Source organism: Onychomys torridus, chromosome 22, assembly GCF_903995425.1.
Source record: "Onychomys torridus chromosome 22, mOncTor1.1, whole genome shotgun sequence".
Lineage (NCBI taxonomy): Eukaryota > Metazoa > Chordata > Mammalia > Rodentia > Cricetidae > Onychomys > Onychomys torridus.
The window spans coordinates 1,071,332-1,092,911 of NC_050464.1; the positions used below are offsets into that span (position 1 = coordinate 1,071,332).

Genomic DNA, 21,580 nt, shown 5'->3' on the forward strand with positions numbered 1-21,580 from the left:
GCCAGCTCCAGTGACATCCTGTTTGGACTCCTAGCTCCTCAATCTGTGAACTAAATAAATTTCTCTTTACAGAGTGGCTGGCTTCAAAAATCTTGTTATGTTACTGAAATAGTGTCTATGTTTGTGTGTAAGAGAGTCTAGTCTCATTTGCTGTTTTTCCTGCTGTAAGACTAATACCTATGTTACAAGTTTAAGCTGGGCGGGTGGTAGTGGCATACGCCTTTAATCCCAGCACTTGGGAGGCAGTGGCAGGTGGATCTCTTGAGTTCCAGGCCAGCCTGGCCTACAGGGTGAGTTTCAGGAAAGGCACAAAGCTAGACAGAGAAACACTGTCCCCCCACCCCCCCCAAAAAAAGGGGAAAGGAAAGGAGTTTACTTTAAAGATTAAATGAAATTATCTATAAAATATTTAGTGAAGTTTGGTACATAAGTACTCAAATATAATTGTAAAAAAAAAAAAGGCCCTGTTTTTGTTCAGTTTGTTTTGAGACAGCCTGACTGTCCTAGAACTCACTATGTAGACGAGGCTGGCCTCTAAGCACAAGAGTTTCCTGTCTCTGTTTCTCCAAGTGTTGAGATTAAAGGTGTGCACTACCATTTCCAAGTTACCTTTTTTTTGTTTTGTTTTTGTTTTTGGAGACAGTTTCTTTGTGTAGCTTTGGAGCCTGTCCTGGTGTAGACCAGGCTGGCCTTGAACTCATAGAGATCTGCCTGGCTCTGCCTCCGGAGTGCTGGGATCAAAAGCATGTGCCACCACCACCTGGCTTTATGTGCCCTGTTTTTAACAGTAAAGGATCTCTCTCTATTTCCTCTATGCCACAGAAAAGATGGGCGATACCAATGTTTTGTTTTTGAGATATCTTACATAGCCAGGCAGAGCCTGGGTGTGGTGGCACAAGCCTTTGATCCTAGCCTTTGAGGTAGAGGCAGGTGGATAGTGTTACAGAGACCCTGTGTCAAAAGAACCCCCCAAAACAGTCTGGGCTGGCCGTGAACCCACTGAACAGTCAAGGATGACCTGGAACTTAACATCTTCCCTCCAACTCTGAGAAATGGGATTCTAGCCACCACACTCAGTTTTAGGAAGTGTTGTGGATGGAGTCTAGATGCTAGGCAAGCACTCTAGCAATGAAGTCACATGTGCCAGAAGACAGATCCTTAAGGAGGCAATGGATGATTACCGTAAGGGAATTTGGTATTAATGCCTCAGAAAGATTTCTGGCCCACTCAGTGGCTGTATCCTGGAAGTTTACTCAGTCTAAACTTTCATGTGGAGGGGTGACTATCCACAATTTCCACACAGCACGCACTCCCCTTTCTAATGGGTACAAGTGGCCTCAATTGAATGTGTGGGTCTATTCATTTAGCTATGATCCCTTCAAATGTACAGTGTTGATTTTCCAAAATGGGTTGAACTGTGGTCAAATTTAAAGGCAGCTCAGACCAGCTGTTGTGGTTAGCTGATTGTAGACCAGGCTGGCCTCGAACTCACAGAGATCCACCTGCTTCTGCCTCCCGAGTGCTGGGATTAAAGGTGTGGGCCACCACCGCCCGGCTAGCTGATCGTTTTTTACTAATCTGCCATCTACATGAGGGAGACAGCAGGTATCTGGAGAGAACCTATGGGACCGAAGGCTACAGATTCTGGACAAGCCCACACCTGAGGCTGTGCTGGCCACGTGACTCTCATTTGTTTGGTTTTTTAATTTTTTTTTTTAATTTGAGACAGGGTTTCTCTGTGTAGTCTTGGCTGTCATGGACCGCATTCTGTAGACCAGGCTGTCCTTGAACTCAGAGTTGTCTGCCTCCCTAGTGCTGGGATATAAGGGGAGGGATTAAAGGTGTGCACCACCACCACCACCACCACCACTACCACCACCACCACCACCACCCCCAGGGGAATTCTTAGGGAGAAATAACATTCCACTCTGTGGGGGCTGGAAAGCTAGCCCAGCACTTCAGATTGCTTCTTGCTCTTCTAGAGGACCTGAGTTCAGTTCCCAGCACTCATGTTGGGTGGCTCATAACTGTCTGTAACTCCAGCTCCAGGGGATCTGACGCCCCTTTTGGTACTCACACACACTCACACACACACACACACACACACACACACACACACACACAAATAAAAACTTACACAATACATCTCTAATCTATACATCACTGGATTTGGCTACTGTACATAATTCTGTAAGGAATTTGGGGCATGTGCTAATGAAGTGGGGTTCACCTCTCTTCTGGACATATATTTGGAATGCCAATTCCTCATTCATATAATTAGTTTTTATTTCTTCAGCCTCCTCCATACTGTTTTCCACAAAGCCTGTGTGAGTCCACACTGCCTGCTGTGGATGGGCTTCCTTCTATCTTCTAACCTCAACATTTCCTAACTATGTTTGAAGGATTTTTATTTTCATTACATGTACTCATGTGGGGCTCTGTGAGGGTATGTACACTGTGGATGTAGCTGTATAAGGAGGCCAGAGACACTGGATCTCCCCACAGCTAGAGTGGTCCTAAGCCACCAAAACTGGTCCTCTTCCAGAGCTGTGCGTGCTGTTAACCACTTAGCCCACCTCTGCAGCCCTGCCCCTTAAAAAAACAGCTATTCAGCCGGGTGGTGGCGCATGCCTTTAATCCCAGCATTCAGGAGGCAGAGGCAGGCGGATCTCTGTGAGTTCAAGGCCAGCTTGGACTACAGAGTGAGTTCCAGGAAAGGCGAAAGCTACACAGGGAAACCCTGTCTCGAACCCCCCCCCCCCCCAAAAAAAAAAAACACACACACACAAAAAAAAGCTATCCTCGTGGTAGTGAGATGATATCTCACTTTTTTTTTTTTTTTTTTTTTTGTGGAGCTGAGGATCAAACCCAGAGGCGCTCAACCACTGAGCTAAATCCCCAACCCCCATCTCACCTTGTTTTAAATTTGCATTCCTTAGCTAGGAATGCTGAGCAACTCTTCACGTAACTGTTGGTGGTACTTCATTACTTTTGGAGGTGTGTCTGGTTAGTTTTCAACTGCTCTGGTTGTTGATATTTTGTTGTAGGAGTTCTCACGTTTTAGATACTCCTCATCTATTAATGTAGTTTGCAAAAAAATTTCCTGAGTGCATAGGTTGTCTGTCTTTCTTAAAGGTTATTTGAAAGCCGGGCGGTGGTGGCCCATGCCTGTAATCCCACCACTCGGGAGGCAGAGGCAGGCATTTTTCTTTGAGTTCCAGGCCAGCCTGGTCTACAGAGCTAGTCCAGGACAGGCTCCAAAGCTACAGGGAAACCCTGTCTCGAAAAACCAAAAAATAAAAAAAAAGATATTTGAGACTTCCAGACATGCATACAATGTGTTTTGATCAAGTCCATCCCTGCTCTTACCTCCAATTCCTCTCTGTGCCCCTCTACTATTACCTACAAACGTCATGGTTTATCATTATTATTTTTGTTTTATTTTTTAAGACAAGGTTTCTCTGTAATTTTGGCTGTCCTGGAACTCCCCTGGATACCAGGCTGGCCTTGAACTCAGAGATCCACCTGCATCTGCCTCCCGAGTGCTGGGATTAAAGGCGTGTGCCACCACAGCCATGCTAAATTTATTATTTAAGACCCACTGAGTCTACTTGGTCAGTGCGTGGGTCACTGGATCATGCACAGCCTTGCCTCTCAGGGGCTGAATCCTTGAAAAAACCTGACTGTTTCTCTCCCAGCTCAGTCCCCACTCCATGCTGGGATTTTGAGTAGCTTGATCTTGCCTGTACTCACTAGTCTTAAGGTGGTGTCTGTCCTCCCACATCAAAGATCTAATCACCTAGTGCCATGGCTAGCTTAGGCACTGAAGCATCATAATTGTCTGGCCAGCTCTGGTGAAGATTTTCTGGGGGCCTGGAATGGCTGGTCCCTGATGGATATGTGTCATGCCAGTTTGGGTGCTGGAGTCATGGCTGATCCACTGGGCACTGGCTTTGAGTATCTGGGGGCAGGTTTTAGTAGCACCTTCTGTGGGAGGCTGGGGGTTATATGCTTATACATGGGCAGGTTATAGTTGCAGCTTCTATTGGGGGGCAGGGAGCTGCAGCCCCTCAGCTGACGAACAGTATGCTACCATCGGTGACTATGGTAACCATGATGGCAGAACCTTAAGAGACAGAGAAGTGACTTGTCCTCTAGAGCAGGGGGAACTGTAGTGGTGACTTGCAGGTCAAGATGGTGCGGTGCAGCCCTAGGGCTCCTGCAGTGGGTGAGGCTTCCTCTGGAGTATGGAAACTGTGAACTCCAGGCCTCTGAGGATGGTAGGAGCCTCCACAACAAACACCTGCAGATGCTTTTGGGGCTAAAATTAATCTGTAAGCCCTTGCCTAAGGACAGATACTTTCTGAGATACTGGAGGCTGTTCCTGTTAGATAAGCATCCATGTTTCCACCTCCCTAAACAAATTTGGTTGACCCACCTGCACTGGATGGGAGGTATGTAGGCAGGAAGTACATCAGGATGTATGCTTGCCCCTGATTCGAAAAAGGCAGGAAGTAGGGAACCTCATGAGTTTGCCTTTATAAGCACCTGGCCAAGGTAGGTCATGGTCATTATCTGTGAATCCTGGGTATGAACTTAGCCAGAGTCCATCTTCCTGGCCAGTATTTAATAAAGCTTGCTTTAATTGGATAATTGAGGAATTATCCTTGCAAACCTCAGGTTTAACAATGTCTGCAGCAGTGGTGTGGTGTGGTGGCGGGTCCTCCTGGTCATGGCTTCCTCACATGGGGGAGGCCTTCCTGCATCAGAGTTGATCCTCTCTGGCTATAACGTGGAGGTAGGAGGGTGTCTCTCTGAAGGTTTCCACTCTAGCCTTTCTTTCCTTGAGGCAGTGTGTTGGTTCATTGTTCGAGTCCTTTTAAGCATTAGGTACTTCTAGATAATTTAGCTATAATTGCTTTTTCAATATGGACAGTGGTATATACACTGCATTTGCATGGTTTTCCTTTTTTTTTTTTTTTTTTTTTTTTTTGTTTTGTTTTTTGAGACAGGGTTTCTCTGTGTAGCTTTGCGCCTTTCCTGGAACTCACTTGGTAGCCCAGGCTGGCCTCAGAGATCCGCCTGGCTCTGCTGGGATAAATAAAGGCGTGTGCCAAAGATGGTTCTTTTCTGAGTATTTAGCCCTATTGCCTGCCCTTGTTCTGTAAGACTCTGCTCAGGGCAGCTCTCAGACACCGACCATCCTCACCCTTAGTAAGTGAGACATAAGTCCCTTGTGCTTCCCCAGTGTACACCACCACCCCTTCACTCTCACGCCTAGGGAAACTGGAGCTCATTGGAAGCAGTGTGCTCAAGTGATTTTAACTTTTACATTGAGATGCACTAAAGCATCCTGATGTTGAAGCAGGGAGCAAAGACCACCAGACCCTGAGATATTTCTTTCTTACCTTAGGATAAGGGCAAGTGTGAAAGGCTAGTGCCAAGGAGGGCTTTTCTCAAAGGATGACCCATCAGGGTGATGCAAAGGATGGCACCTGGGTGTAACTGTAGGGCTTGGGGGGACTGCCTCCAAATGTGAGGCTACCTTAGTGGTGGCCCTGCCCTCGAAAGCCGTTCAAAGTTGAAAATAGAAATATATTTCTTGGGTTGGGGATTTAGCTCAGTGGTAGAGCGCTTGCCTAGCAAGCACAAGGCCCTGGGTTCAATCCTCAGCTCAAAAAGAAAAAAAAAAAAAACAACCAAGAAATATATTTCTTTCTCACTAGTGCTTGAACAAAATAATTATATGCAAAAAAACCCAAACTAAACAAAAACAACTAACCCAATTTGTACCCTTATAAGGAGGGGGGGAGGATGGAAGACAAAAATCCCAAGCCCAAACAATAACTTTAAAGACACCACGTGGTTTCTGTGGCGAGCGAGCTGGGCACTTACCTCCGGCACAGAGCTCACTTCGTGTACCTGGCCGATGAGCTTGCAGTAGGACTGATAGAGCAGCAGCAGCTGGAAATGCAGCTTGTACAACCTCTGGCAGAGCTCCAGTTGCTAGAGAGAGGGGGCGCAGGGGAGGACAGCTGTTAAAGCTCATTCCGTCAAACTGGTGAGAAAGCACACACACGCACGTGCACACACACACACTGGTTCTTTAAGATGCAAGGAGCCTTAGCTATCTGTTTCCATTCTAAACAAAACCAAACCAGACCTGCTCTGTAACGTCCCCGAGACCGTCATGGTATACTACAGAACATCATTTCTCTACAATGAAGTATGACTAATTAGAATCAGCTAGAAAAAGGATGGAGGGAACCACATTTCTGTTGTATCTGCCAACAAAAGACCTATAAATTACAGCTGAGTAGTTGTGTTAATGTTTATATAAGCTACAAACTGCCTTTGCACAGCCAAGAATCCTTTTTTTTTATTAAAGGGAAAACCGACAGGCAAAACACTAACTAGTTCTGGGTGTTAAGTTTGTAAGTTGAACTGCTGCTTGGGAGACAGCTGTGTAAGTCTGGGCTGCCATCGTGGGGGCAGCCAGTCCTGAAGGCAGAAATACAAGCCACACAGTGATGAGAAAGAAGCCCCGTCATCCCACCACCGGTCTTCACAGCACTCTGAGCGGTCGTCTCCACGCAGCCTGTCTTATGTCAACCATGGGCTGGCTTCCTTGGTGTATGGGGCCTTACAGAGGAGAGGGGGAGACTATATTACACCTGGTGTAAACCAGGCATCCAAACACTCCCCGGCTGGGTTTAAAAGAGGCTCCTGCAGACAAGGTTAGGTGGGACCTTGTGGTGTCTAAGGAGCTACACAGAACTCATTTCAGAATTGAGACAGTTGAGGAAACTCCCCAAATCAGGTGAAGGAGATAAGTCACAAGAGTTTTAAGTTTTCTGGAGTATATTTTGGTGATATCACAGACATGTCTTTTGATTTTGATTTTTAAGTTACTAAAATTGATACATCATGCTAAGACTAAGTTCCCCCTTCCCCCAGTTTTCCTCCTTCTAGGAGGAAACCAATTCTATTTAGATTTCCTTTTTCCTTTTTCAAAGTCTGGCAAAACAGCTTTAGAGTGGAGAACTGGTTCACTAATTAACGAGGTCTTTGGTTGTTTCAGTAAAATTCCTTATGATAACTTAAACTTTTTTAAAAATGGGAACCCTATAAAATTTGATATGAGATGCATCTGCCAGGATCTTGCAAATTAATTTAAAAAAAAAGTTTAAAAATAATGTTATCTTCCCAATTTAGGGTGAAACCTAGCCATGAAAACTCTTGACTTTCCTAAATGCCAAGCGATGGTATTTATTATTTAAAAATTTCCATGGAGAGAATGAGAATTCATAGCAATGTAGGTTTCTGTTTTGGGGAGAAAGCATCCCAGAGAACTACCAATAAGCTGCCACGTCTCAATCTACCAAAGAAAAGAAAAGAAAAACCAAAAAGGGAAGACATGCTAAGAGATACAACAGTTCATGGTAAAAATAAGGCTCATGATGGGGTCCATGCCTCCGTGGACAAAGAATATGAAAGAAAGTTAACTTACTGCAAGAGATTCCATTTGCTACGCAGCAAGCATGGCGCGGGAAAGACAGGAAAGGAAAGAGAGGACAGGGTCAGTGTGGCATGCAACAGAAAGCATGGCCCTCTTCCGGGAGCGGAGCTGCCGCGGGTTAGCTTTGCTGGCCCAGACCTGGCCAGCAGCTGCCAGTGTCGTACCCGTTCAACATGCACAGCGGTCTGGTGGAAAAACAAGCTTTAGTGGGCAACGTCATTGGAAAACATGGCTTTTAGTCTTTGGGATTCTCAGATTAGTTGGTTTAGATTTTCTCTGCATCCACCTGGGAGACTAGAAGTTACCTCTCTCTTTTTTTTTTTTTTTTGCGTCCTGACAATTTGAATGCATTAATGTGAATAGCAAGTGAACATGATAAGCTATGGGGGCAGCCGAGCAATCTGAAGAACTGTCCCCTGGTGGCATTACAGTGTCACTTAATTCCTTTAGTTGGATTGTCTTTCAGACTGGGAATATGAATAGATGATTTAAAAAAATTATGTCTATGTAGGGATGCGTACCTGAGTGTGGGTGCCCTTGGGGACCAGAGGCATTGGATTCTCCCAAGAGCTGGAGTTACAGGCAGCTGTGAATCACCTAATTTGGGTGCTGGGAACTAAATCCAGGCCTTCTGCAAGAGCAGGGCATGCTCTCAACCACTGAGATCTCTCCAGCCCTCAGATCAAGAATATGTAATAGGCTGTTAGATATTCTCAAAGGAGTAGACGTTGTATACTCTCAAACAGATATGCAATGTAAGTATTTCCATGTGTTTTACTATTTATTTATTTTTGTGTTTTATTTTTTATGGTCACAATTTCTTCACAGGTAATTGCCAATATGTAATAAAGTCTGCATGAGGCACACGTCCTGCAATGGTGTGAACATTCAATCCTCACACTTACAAACCAAAAAAAAAAAAAAAAAAAAAATCCTTCTAATCATTTTTATCTGCTAAATAATTCCTAAAATCTAAAACTGCTTATTAACTTAAGATATTGAAAATTTACAAAATGGGCCATGTTCAGCTATGGCTACTGTTTCTTAAATGTCACCAAGGACACTCTAACTATAGAACCAGTTTGTGGAAAATTTTCGTAGGTGGGAAGGGGTTCCACAGCTTGAAGGAAATGTTTAAAAATTTTCAAAATCTACCAGGTGGTGGTGGTGCACACCTTTAGTCCCAGCACTCGGGAGGCAGAGGCAGGTGAATCTCTGTGAGTTCGAGGCCAGCCTGATCTACAGAGTGAGATCCAGGACAGGTTCCAAAGCTACATGGGGAAACCCTGTCTCAAAAACAAAGCCAAACAAAACAAATCAAAATCTGTTTGTTTCAACCAAGCCTTGTGGAGCACAGCTGTAGGTTCACACTTTGGCGGCTAAAGCAAGATGATGGGGCGTTTGGGGCCAACCTGGCTTTATAGAAAGTCCCTGCCTCAGCCCCACCCCAAACACCATCTTGATCAATTCCAATAATTGAGTCCGTATATCTCGGTTCTGAACTTTCAAAGTATTTAAGCACTACCTCACTCCCTTACTAATCCTTGGCAAGGAAAATTCTTAAAAACAAACAAACAAAAAACCAAAACAGGGGTTGGGGATTTAGCTCAGTGGTAGAGTGCTTGCACAAGGCCCTGGGTTCGATCCTCAGCTCCACCAAAAACAAAAAACAAAACAACAACCAAAAAACCAAAACCAAAACAACTTTTGGACTGCAGTTTAATATAGTGTATTTAAATACATGGCCCAGTGATTAGCAAAACTGTCAGCTCGTCACTGGGGCCTACAGATACTACTGAAGGAGCTCTTAGACCCCCACCTCTGATTCCTGGTCCCCCTTTCTCTCACCTGCCATCACATGAGAGTGATGTATGAGAAACTTTTTTTTTGGATCCTGGTCATGTTTCTCTCTCAAGGCTTTGAAAAGGAAATTCCTTAAAGTCTATGTTGTACATTGTATGGCCGAGGCACTTACAAGTCTCTAGATGTCTATAAGTTTTGTTATTAGGTGCTAACACATAGTACATTATCAGATTAGGTACACAAGACTGGGTTTATTTTATTTTATTTTATTTTGCGTTTTTTGAGACAGGGTTTCTCTGTGTAGCCCTGGCTGTCCTGGAATTCACTCTGTAGACCAGGCTGGCCTCAAATTAGAGATTGGCTTGCTGAGTTCTGGGACTAAAGGTGTTTACCACCACCACCTGGCCACAGGGCCAGTTTTTAAAAATTACTTTTAATATTTTGTGTGTGTGTGTGTGTGTGTGTGTGTGTGTGTGTGTGTGTGTGTACACACGCACATAGGCACATATTTGAGGAGGCCAGAGGCACTGGATCCCCTGGAGCTGGGGTTACAGGCAGTTGTCAGCCATTTGATATGGATGCTGAGAGCTGGACTCAGGCCCTCTGCATGAGCAGCCAATACTCTTAACCACTGAGCCATCTCTCCAGCCCTGCCCGGGGCCAGCAGTGAAGACTACTGAGAATTCATTCATCAGCTAGGAACATAATGTTCCGTAAACACAGAAGCAGGACATTGCTGCCGATGTGGACTTTATTTTTCTGTCCTGAGTTGATGTAAATGCTGGGTAAATGGTATAGTCCTAAGTGAAGATCAGTATTGTTCTCATTTACAAAACAAGGCCATAATCCAAGGACCTCATCAAGACAGTGAAGCTGTCTCTGGTCAGTAAAGGCAAATGAACTTTCTTTGCTAGCTCAGGCTTGTTCCTGAGGAATGTCACCAAATTCCTCCCACTCAGCTCTTAGGGCACAATTGTGTGTTTCTTGGGTGATGGCCGACTTTGATGGGACTAGTAAGTGGTGTTCCTCCTGAGGGCTCCTTTCTGGGTGGGCTACGGGCAGCTTCCCAGGGGGCCAGTGGCAGCTTCCTTGGCTTTTCTTATCTGGAATCCTTCCCTAGGCCACAGACCAGAACCTCATTTGTATTTAGGGTTTTAAAAAGAGTACAGCTGGCCTTTCTAAGGGGCTATCTTGTGGAAAATGATAATGCTTGCTGATATTTTGTACTTGGGTTTTCTTTATGGCCAGGTTTTAAACAATAACCCCACGAGAAGTCTTTGTACCTTTAGTCTCAGCACTTGGGAGACAAAGGCAGGCAGATCTCTAATTTGAGGCCAGCCTGGTCTACAGCCTGTCCAGTTCTAGGACAGCCAGGGCTACACAGGAAAACTGTCTCAGGAAACAAACAAACAAACAAAACAACAACAAAAAAATCAAACCAAACCAAATGAAGTAAATGTACCTGTTTGTCTCGGGCAATTTAAGATTCTTTTGATCATGGCTGGGGGGATGTCATTGCTTTTTGTGGGCTCAGGGATTTTAGAAATTTTCCTAAAGTCTTTTGATGTAAGCTTGTCTTAGAACTGTGTTATCTCTTTGACTGGCTGGGTGGAGGGGGTTGGGTCCTAGCGGCGGAGGAGGGACAAGAAGCCGACTTCAAGAAGCAACCCTGAACAGCCGAGGAGCAGGAAGTCTGAAAGCTGCAGTCTTATAGTGGTATCTGTCTGTAAGGCTGAGGCAGGAGGATTGCTGAAAGTTTGAAGTCAGCCTTGGACTTGAGATTTTAGTCCCCCTGCCTCTGGACCCCGAGTGATGGAATTACAGGCATGCATAACTATGCCTAGTTTACTGTATCATACCCAATGGTTGAAAGTCACATTGGTATGAAGTTTAGATTCTGTGTGGAAGGTAACCTCGCTACTGATGAGTTTCTTTATAGCGTGTGAGTGCATTTAATTTAAGCAGGTAGAAACATCGCTCACCTCTTAACACTATTTGGGTTTGGTACAGTGACAGCTACCACTTTTTTTTTTTTTTGTTTGTTTTTTGAGACATGGTTTCTCTGTGAAGCTTTGGAGCCTGTCCTGGAACTCACTCTGTAGCCCAGGCTGGCCTCGAACTCACAGAGATCCGCCTGCCTCTGCCTCCCGAGTGCTGGGATTAAAGGCGTGAGCCACCACCGCCCTGCGACAACTACCATTCTTTCTGCCTCCCTCTCTCCCATTGTTTTTTTTTTTTGTTTGTTTGTTTGTGAAGTGCTGGGGATTGAACTCAAGGTCTTGCACATGTAGGCAATCTCTCTGCCAACAAGCTACATCTTCAGTTGACAACCATTATATATTTTTTTGTGTGTGTGTATTTGAGAGAAGCTCAGTGGCAAGCTGTAAATGCCATATTCCATCTCTCCAAGTTTTCTGTATTTTGAAAAAAAAAATGCTTTTGGACCATGTTCATGAATATCTTTCAAAGCCAGAAACCTGAAAGCCTGTAATACAGGTAACGCACCTTCAGGTTTTTACTATTCTTAAGAAAACTGTAAATAGCCAAGGGGTGGTGGTGCATTTAATGCCTGCATTCAGGAGGCAGAGGCAGGCAGATCTCTGGGTTCAAGGACAGCCAGGGCTACATGGAGAAACCCTGTCTAAAAAACACCAAATCCAAACAAACTGTAAACAAATCCTAGCAGACACATCTTTAACCAGTATGGAAGAGAAGATTGGTTTTGGAAGATAGACAGATAGACCATGTCTGAAGGCTGAGGTTTAGTTGGTTCAACTGACTGGCGAACAGTTTGGTTCAACATTTAACTTGTTCAGCTTGTATAAGCTCATGGTGGGGGGGCATGGCTCCTCTCATTCCTGTACTGTACAGGGGCAGGAAAAGCAGCCCACAGGGTGTTTTTGCAGAAAGGTGTAACACACAAATGCTGAATCTAAATTACTGTGCTCAAATTTTGAATGTATGTTAACCAAAACAAATTCTAACAAACGAGGCATCTTTAGCTCTGGGAGGGGTGGGGGGCGCACTTCTGCAGAACTGGAGAGAGGAACTGTATTGACTGCTTTAGGGGTTGCAGGCTGAAAATACAGTCTGCAGAGACCAGAGCTGGCTGACTTGGCTTCCTGACCTAAGGTTATGTGAACTTCAACCACCAGGGGGAGCCACTCCAGACCAAGGGGCCAGTGGGAACCAGTCTTTAATAAATGCAGATTGCAAACTGTGAAAAGCATTTTCTGTCTTGACAGCAGAAGGAAAAAACTCCCCAACAGTACATGCATGTGAACAGAAATGATCTTGTAAGGCAAAAGCAAACTGCTCACCCTGTTTTTTGCACTATTTAGTGTGTGCTGTACCTTACCCTAGAGAATTGTTAATACAAGCACCAGGAAGCCCAAACTATTAACTGGCCTAAGACTCCAAAATTATCACATACATGAGATTAAAAGCATCTTCCCCAGACAGCTGGCTGCTGCCCAAGTACCCTGGCGACCACTGTGTCCATGAACCGGCAGGAATCTGAAACTCCAAACTAGTGCTAGCTGGGGGAAGACCTGGCTGGTTTTACTAGCAGGTTGAAGACATAAGACTAGATGCTGCTTTTCCCCACTTTTTTTTTCTGAACCCCACATTCAATCATCGCTTCTAGGTATTGTGTGTAGCTTCACTATTTCTGCAGATTCCTGAAAAACCACCTTACACATTTCAATATATGCTGGGAGTCACTCTCTGGTTTTTGTTGGTTTGTTTTCTCTGTGTGTGTGTTGCCTCTAAGAGTAGGCTGCAGACAACTTGGAGAGAGGGAATATGGCATTTACAGCTCGCCACAGAGCTTCTCTCGAACGCACAATGGAAAATTCCTTATTTCAGAGGGATGTCACTGTGCTGGTTAGTGTTTTTGTTTTCCAGCTTAACACAAACCAGAGTCACCTGAAGGGAGGGACCCTCAGTTGAGGAGTTGCCTCCAACTGATTGGCCAGTGGATGCATGTTACTGCTTCAGTTCCTGCCTCCAGGTTCCTGCCTTGGCTTCTCTCAGTGATGAGACTACAAGATGTAAGGTGACCTCACTCATAAGTGAATACTAGATATAAAGCAAAGGACAATTGGACTGCAACCCACAGAACCAGGGAGGACATATATATTGATATATATATCCGGGGGGACCCTAGGATGACTGTGGCTTTTAATAAGTTTGATTTTACTCAATCACTGGGCATGCTTTAGTGATACATTTCACCATTAGCATAAGAATTTGTGCCGTATCAAGCTGATGAAAGGGTATGCTGGCTGTACTTTCAGGAGGGGAGGCTAAAATCTTTTTAGATTATGGATTAGCCTACAGAAAAATGTCTGCCGTAAATCAAACAGTGAAGGGGAAGATGAATAGGAATCTCACTTCCACAACTTAAGTCAAACATAGCTCTCTGAACAGATGAAGATAGGTTTCTTCTGTATCCCAGAATCCAATCAATATTTATATGTATAATTCAGCTATTATTTGGCTTAAAAGAGCTTATTGGGAAATGTTATCATGTATACTATTTTCTACAGAGAAAATAGCTTACTGTTTAAAATAATAATAAAAAAAGATGTAAGGTGAAATCAACCCTCTCTCCCCAAGTAGCTTTTTTTTTTTTTGAGCTGAGGATTGAACCCAGGGCCTTGCACTTGCTAGGCAAGTGCTCTACCACTGAGCTAAATTTCCAACCCCCAAGTAGTTTTTAGTTACAGTGTTCATCATAGCAAGAGAAGTAGATGAGGGCGGGTGTAAAGGGCCAAACGAGGTCATATTGATGTAGTATCTGAAAGCATTACCCCCCATTTCTAGTCTCAAGCCTTTACCGTGTGCCTGGAGTTGCCGCTTTGAATTGGAGTGACCAAAGATGGACTCCATCTTTTAATCTTTGTCTAGTAAAAGACACAAGGAAAGATACAAGGATGAAACCATGTGCCACACAACCATGGTCCAGTTAAGGGAGGTCTCGGACACAGTGGCTCTTCCACGTCACAGGCCACATGAGAACCTCCTTAGTGCGTGTGAGTAAACTCTGTGATGTTCTCACAAAGGACTTCTCAGGGTGGCACGTGAGCGTGGAAGCAAAGAGAGCTACAGGTGGTGGAGGAGGACAGGACATGAGCACAAAAGATGAGTGCATGCGGCGCACGCCTTTAATCCCAGCACTCGGGAGGCAGAGCCAGGCAGATCTCTGTGAGTTCAAGGCCAGCCTGGTCCTCAGAGCTAGTTCCAGGAAAGGCACAAAAGTACACAGAGAAACCCTGTCTCAAAAAAAAAAAAAAAAAAAAAAAAAAAAAAAAAGAGATGAGTGCAAACCAAGACCCAGAGGCTTAAGAGGGAAGACTTCCGGAGGACGGGGAGGAGGAAAGTAGCCAAGTTAGGGTGTTTGGAGCGTAGGCTGATGTGACCATAACCTCTACTTATCTGTAGGGCTAGCCAGGGAACCCTCACCCAACGCCGGAGGTCTGCTTTCCACCTCTAGTCCTAAGAAGTCTGTAATGCATGAGTGCACTTTCCCCGAGAGCCCTCCTTACAGGTGGGATAGGATTTGATAACTGAGCAAATGTGTGGACAGTCACTTTTATACACTATTTACAAGCTGCACTCCACACTGGGCGCCTTGTGCTGATTCTAAGTTCTAACCCAGCAACTGTCTCCTGGCCTGATTTTGGCCAGCAGGGTCAAGTAAGATGATTATTAATCTGGATCAGAAGTGGGTTCTTGGGTTGGAGATTTAGCTCAGTGGTAGAGCGCTTGCCTAGCAAGCGCAAGGCCCTGGGATCGGTCCTCAGCTCCGGCAAAAAAAGAAGTGGGTTCTTAGGTGGCCATAAAAATGTGAAACTTAGTAATATTTTGTTTTTTTTTAAATATCCAAGCTGGGGCTGGAGAGATGGCACAGTCGTTAAGCAAACTGGCTGCTCTTCCAGAGGACCCAGGTTTAATTCCCAGCACCCACATAGCAGCTCACAACTGTCTGAAACTCCAGTTCCAGAGGATCTGACACCGTCACATAGACATACATGTAGGCAAAACACCAACACACATGTAATAAATCTTTAAAAAATCCAAGCTGGATATGGTGGCACATGCCTTTAATCCCAGCACTCAAGGGGCAAGCAGCTTTCTGTGAGTTTGAGGCCAATGGGTCAACACAGCAAATTTTAGGAAAGTCAGGGGTACATAGGTGGATCCTATTTAAAAACAAAAAATAAAGAAGAAAAGAAAAAAAATTGTGAATTGTGCTTCTGGTCCTTGCTAAGTGCATATGGTATCCAGTGAAATTCAGGATATTCAGATAAACTGAAGCAGGACCTCTCTCTCTCTCTCTCTCTCTCTCTCTCTCTCTCTCTCTCTCTCTCTCTCTCTCTCTCTCTCTCACTCACACACACACACACACACACACACACACACACACACACACACGCTGATGGAAATGCTAGGGCACTCTGTGATTCTGAACTCCACATCTGAGTAAGCATTGCTGTGAAGGAGTTACCTTGAAGCAAGCACCCTGATGCACCTATCTTAAAAGTCTGTGGAAACAGCTTGGTGGTGGTGGCACACACCTTTACTTCCAGCCCTCTGGAGGCAGAGGCAGGTGGGTTTCTGTGAGTTCAAGGCCAGCCTGGTCTACAGAGCAAGTTCCAGGACAGCCAGGGCTACAGAGAGAAACCCTGTCTCAAAAAAAACAAAACAGAGGTCTAGAAACCACAGAGTGAAATACAAATGTGTTTTCAAAAAGAGCAGAAACTGCCTTCAATAACCCTGTCTAGATATTTCTCAGCCTTACAAGTTGCTATTTTTCTGATCCTTGTTCACTTGTCCTGGAGATATGGGGGAACAGGGCAGTGGCGAGTGTAGTTCTTAGCATTGTAAACTTGCTTGGTGATGGTGACCAAATTGGTCTTGAATTACTGGTGTTAGGTTGAAAAATTCCACCTCAAACCTTCATGGGCTCTTTATATATTAATAAAGCCTGGTGTTTTTTTTTTTGTTTGTTTGTTTATTTTATTTTTTGAGATAGGCTTTCTCTGTCTAACAGTCCTGGCTGTCCTGGAACTCACTCTGTAGCCCAGGCTGGCCTTGGACTCACAGAGATCCACCTGAGTGCTGGGATTAAAAGTGTGCACCACCGCCGCCCGGCTAAAGCTTGTTTTCTTTCACAGGAAGGTGTGTAACATGAAATGTCTTTTCAGTAACGACCGGATGCCAAGATGACACTTCCTCCACATGGACTGGGTAGCGGCCTCCTGGCTTCCCTTCCCTTGTGCCCTCTTGCCCACTTGAGCGTGTCACAGCATGGCAATGCTTAGCCCTGCTGCTTAACTTGCCAGTTGTTTACACCACTGCTGTCAAGAGGCAGGCCCTCACAGCCAGACTTCGGCCAATGTCTGTAGAGGCTCCTTGGGCTTGCCTTTGTGTCTGCACTCTGGTCCTACAGCCTCTCTTCAGATCTCAGAACATCATGCCCCAGGACCTTTACACAAGCCTTCCCCCCTTCCCCAGTTACCTCTAGTTCACATTTGAGATCTCTTTCTGCCTCCTACACCAACCAAGAAGCTTTCCCAGAGCTACCTGCTGTGTGTGCTCATGCACACTTTTTTTTTTTTTTTTTTTTTTAAGCTGAGGATCGAACCCAGGACCTTGTGCTTGCTAGGCAAGCGTTCTACCACTGAGCTAAATCCCCAACCTCATGCACACTTTTTTTTTTTTTCTGTTCTTGAAGCCACTTACACAGGCGGTACCCCGTGATGTCTTGACTGATATCTATCTCCCTGACAGTGTCAGGAAGGCAGAGACTTGGTTGGAACCCTAGGAACCAAACAGGAGGCCCTTCACACCTAACTGCAGAGTGAATAGTTTCATCTCATTCTTCTCCCCAACTTCCTTCATAATATAACATGTATGTAATCAGCCGCTGGCATATGGCACGCACTTAGGCTGTTCTAACAGGAAAACCTGCTTTGCAGTGTTTGGTAAGAAAACAACACACATTTCCTTTACTTGATGGTCAGTGAAGGAACTGAGCAGTCCAGCAAGTGACTTTATATTCCAGATTAAGAACAGGCTTATTAGGAAGCGATCAGCATGGTTAAAACAGCACCTGGCAGGAAGGTTAATTTTATGTCTCTATTTTTCCAGAGAGGAGAAAACGGAAGTCCCCCAGTGCCATCAACACACAGCCGTGCATGGTGTGGATGCGTGCCTTCCTCTCCTGGGTTCGTGTGAGTGTGGAAGATGGCTCCTTCCACCTCTTCCTCTCAATTCCATGCTGCCTGTGAGGGTCAAACCCAATACAGAGCCAGACCACAGGAGAGACGTGGTCTTTACAGGAGTTCATTACCTTTTCTTCCGAGTCCCCGGGCTGGCAGGTAATCACTCCATCTCTCGAGCCACCTGCGAACGTTGCCTTACAGTTGGCAAGCCACTGTCATCAGAAAAAGAGAGACAGGACATGGGTGGATCCACAGATGTCCCGAGAACATTTACACCCTGGCGTCTGGCAGGAAAACCCGGTCATGCTTCTAACAAGGCTAACTAGAATTCTGCTGGAATGACTTTTAGGAAAGGGTCCTCCTCTTTGAAAGGCTGAAGATTGAAACTATAATACCTGCACAGGTCCCGTAATGGCCATTAAAAAATACATTTTTTAAAGCAAAAAATTCTCCTTTCGGTGACCAGATGTGGTGGCACGCACCTTTAATCCTCTTTGAGTCTGAGACCAGCCTCAGAAAACCCTCCCCAAAAACATAATCTCAAGAATGTAGTATATTGCCTTGGAGAATGTTTTTTTTTAATCAGATCATTCTTGATTTATGTCTGAATGAAAATGATTACTCTGTGATTAGAAACATTTCATATGGCTGGGATTAGGAGATGGGACCAACACTTCTCACAGGTAGGATGATTCTGGCTTTGCTGCGCACCCACTTCTCCATTATGATCAGAAGGCTGCCACCGGGCAGGTCTCTGCCGCTGGAAGAAAGATACTACAGCAAGGGCTTAACCACCATGATGGGGTTCACTTGGGTGTCAGCATCTGCGATAGTAAGTAACACAGATGTGAAATGGGCACAATACAGTGAGCCCTGAAAGCCACATCTGACACCAACAGGCTAGCCCGCTCTACCAGCCAGAGTGAGAGGATTGTTTTCCAGCTGAGAAGCTGGGAAATAAAAGTAGGTAGACAGAAATACGAGATAGGGGGTTATGGTGTAGCCTCAAAGCTCCTGAGAGATAAGAACAATAACAAGGAAAGCCTACAACCCAGTAAGCAGTCAGACATACAGAGTGGAATCAGGAAATGATGGCTTCTATCACCATGCTAACTCACATCTTCACAGTAATTTGCAAATGAGCTACTATCAGATGGCCAATGAGATGTAGTAACTGAGCTTTGATTTGAACTCAAGTCAACCTGCCTTCAAAATCCATGTTCTTTTTTTTTTTTCCCTCCAGACAAGGTTTCTCTGTGTAGTTTTGCGCCTTTCCTGGATCTCACTCTGTAGCCCAGGCTGGCCTTGAACTCACAGAGATCAGCCTGGCTCTGCCTCCCGAGTGCTGGGATTAAAGGCATGTGCCACCACTGCCTGGCTCCATCTTCTTTTTTATATAGTGCCTGGCAAATTTTATAGGAGGCCATAGATACAAGCAGGTGTGATATACATTCACCTTGTCATACTTTTACTACCGACTCCCTGAGTTCTCTGGGCCTCTACCTGTCAGAAAGCAGGCGGTTTGCATGGATGGCTTCTAGATCTAGGATGGAGGGGAAAAAGGTAAAGAGTAACAGCTAGGGCCAATTAAATCCATGAGGACAGGGGTAAAAAGCTACTCAGAGTGGTGGGGAGCGGGGAGGAGGCGATACCCACCATAAACAGATCTGAGAGAACACTGGCAGGAATGGGCCGGCTAGTTTCCTGTCATCCTGACACAAACCTAGACATATCTCGGAAGAGGGCTTCTCAGTTGAGAAATCCACTCCATTAGATTGGCCTGCAGGTAAGTCTATGGGGCCATTTTCTTAATTAAAGACTGATGTGGGAGGGCCCAGACCACTGTGGGCAGTGTCGTCCCTAGGCAGGTGGCCCTGGGTGATGTAAGAAAGCAGGTTGAGCAAGCCGGGGAATGCAAGCCAGTGAGCAGCGTTCCTCCTTGGCTCATGCTTCAGTTCCTGCTTCCAGGTGCCTGCCCTGATTTCCCCTCATGATGGGCTGTGACCTCTAAGATTCTCGAATCCTTTGTCATAGAACAGAAACCTAACTAGGACAGGGAATAAATTCAAAGTTTGGATAAAAGAAATTGCTTTACTGCATACCCAGAAACATAACAAGCAGATAAAAAGGTATGTGCTGGTTTCTTTCCTTTTCTTTCTCCCCTCCCTTCCACCAGACACGGTTTCCCTCTGTAGCTTTGGAGCCTGTCCTAGAACTTACTCTGTAGACTAGGCTGGCCTTGAACTCACAGTGATCAGCCTGCCTCTGCCTGAGTGCTGGGATTAAAGGTGTGCGCCACCATTGCCCGGCTTGTGCTGGTTTCTCTGAGGGGCACTGGGGGATAAAGCTGACCACTGATCTTTCTTTGGTTCTATTTGAGCTTCTTGGCCTTTTGACTGAGGTCATGTGCATTTGACAATAACCAGTGTTACACGCTCTTCTGTCACTATTAGATAGGAACTACAATCCCGACAGAGCCCACACAGTTATTCACGACCCCCGGGACCTCTCCTGGCTAGGCTTTCTCTCTGTGGCAGCTGAACTGCCAAGTGTGCACATACGGGCTTACCGAGAGTGTAGCCTCTTTTCTGTTATTGTACGTGTCCAGGTACTCCTGCAGTTCCAACACACTGAACTTCAGCTTGTCCAGGAGCCCACAGGAAAGGAGCTAAAGACAGGAACAGTTGGCTTTAGAGACCAATGGGAACACCAACAGCAAGGCCTAGCTACACAGACACAAAAGATGTAGAGGTAGGTGGCTAATTTGGCTTCACTTTGGCTAGAACTGGAACGGATACTAGTTTGGAATCCAAGCCTTCCACTGGAAACCTACATTAAGATGTGACATTCACTTATGCATGACTCTATTATTGTTATCAGTAATACTTCATGTTTCGTTATGGAAGACAGACCTCCAAAGAGATCTGTGAACTGATTTTGTATTTAACTTGCATTTTAAATGATTTAAGATGGGATTATTTTTCATATTGTATTCCTTGCTGAGAGGCCAATCAGGCTGTTGGAAAGACTGACTTTGTAGAAATAAAATTTCAAGGCATTTCAAGGGGCGCCAGTCTGTGAGCCTGAGAACTTGGGAGGCTGTGTCTGGAAAAGAGAAATTCAAGGCAGATCTTCATTAGGTTAGACACACTGGTAGTTACCCAGCCTGTGTGATGGTTCTGGATGGGAAGTGGGAAGAAATGAAGGTCATGGATAACCCCTGCCCTAAAATCGCTGGCCAGTGTTGCAAAAGTTCTCTTCATAAAATCATGACCTGATAGTCAGTTACAGACTTCCAGGTGACCTCTGTGAGGGTCATACAGTCATATGCACAGTTGGCAAATTCAGAGTCACTCAGGAGTGGGGCCGAGGACAGGGAAGGCACACAGAGGTAGACTGTTCCCAGTTCTCTGAAATGCCTTGGACTGGGCTGGCAATGTTCACTAATTACTCCACAGACCCAGAGGCCTTCAGGAGGCATGCCCACAACCCTACGCTGCTCACAGCTTTGGAGGTGTCTTTAAAATGGACCAAGGAAATGACCTCAGTTTGATTCCTGGAACCCATGGTGGAAGGAGAGAATCAAGTCCCTAACATTGTCCTCTGACCTCCACCCGTGAGCACGTGTGCCGCCTCATGTGCGCGCACGCGCGCACACGCACACACACACACACACACACACACACACACACACACACTATAATAATAAATCCCATACAAACACGCTACCCCACCAGAGCAGGACAAGGATACTCACAGTCTCGGCATCTACAAACAGGGTAGGGCATTCAGAGCAGGAGGTGAGCATCTGGGAAGAGCTGACAAATTTGGACCCGATTCCCCGAAGGTTATCTCCAAGGTAACTGGCTGCATCGCAGGTTAAGAAGCAGAATCTCTTTTGAATATTCTGCAAGGCAGGAGAGGGATTGATCATTCACAAGGCCAAGCTCAACTTGTATACTGGAAAATAGCTATAATTTTTTGGGGTATGGGGCAGAACTTTAAAATAATTTGGGGCTTGACAGTA

At 45.3% G+C, this 21,580-nt stretch overlaps 1 protein-coding gene across 6 annotated transcripts in view; it reads right to left on the reverse strand.

The window, feature by feature from the left end:
* Fry (FRY microtubule binding protein) overlaps positions 1–21,580 on the reverse strand; it is a 392,261-nt gene that overhangs the window by 6,437 nt on the left and 364,244 nt on the right. For 4 of the 6 annotated variants that reach the window (XM_036171967.1, XM_036171964.1, XM_036171963.1 and 1 more), the window contains 5 exons: positions 21,311–21,460; positions 20,123–20,221; positions 17,682–17,765; positions 7,511–7,528; positions 5,896–6,006 (listed from right to left, as the gene is read on the reverse strand). In XM_036171967.1, coding sequence (XP_036027860.1) covers positions 5,896–6,006; positions 7,511–7,528; positions 17,682–17,765; positions 20,123–20,221; positions 21,311–21,460 — 462 coding nt within the window. The remainder of the gene's footprint in view (positions 1–5,895; positions 6,007–7,510; positions 7,529–17,681; positions 17,766–20,122; positions 20,222–21,310; positions 21,461–21,580) is intronic. The other 2 variants (XM_036171966.1, XM_036171965.1) reach the window with 1 other exon arrangement.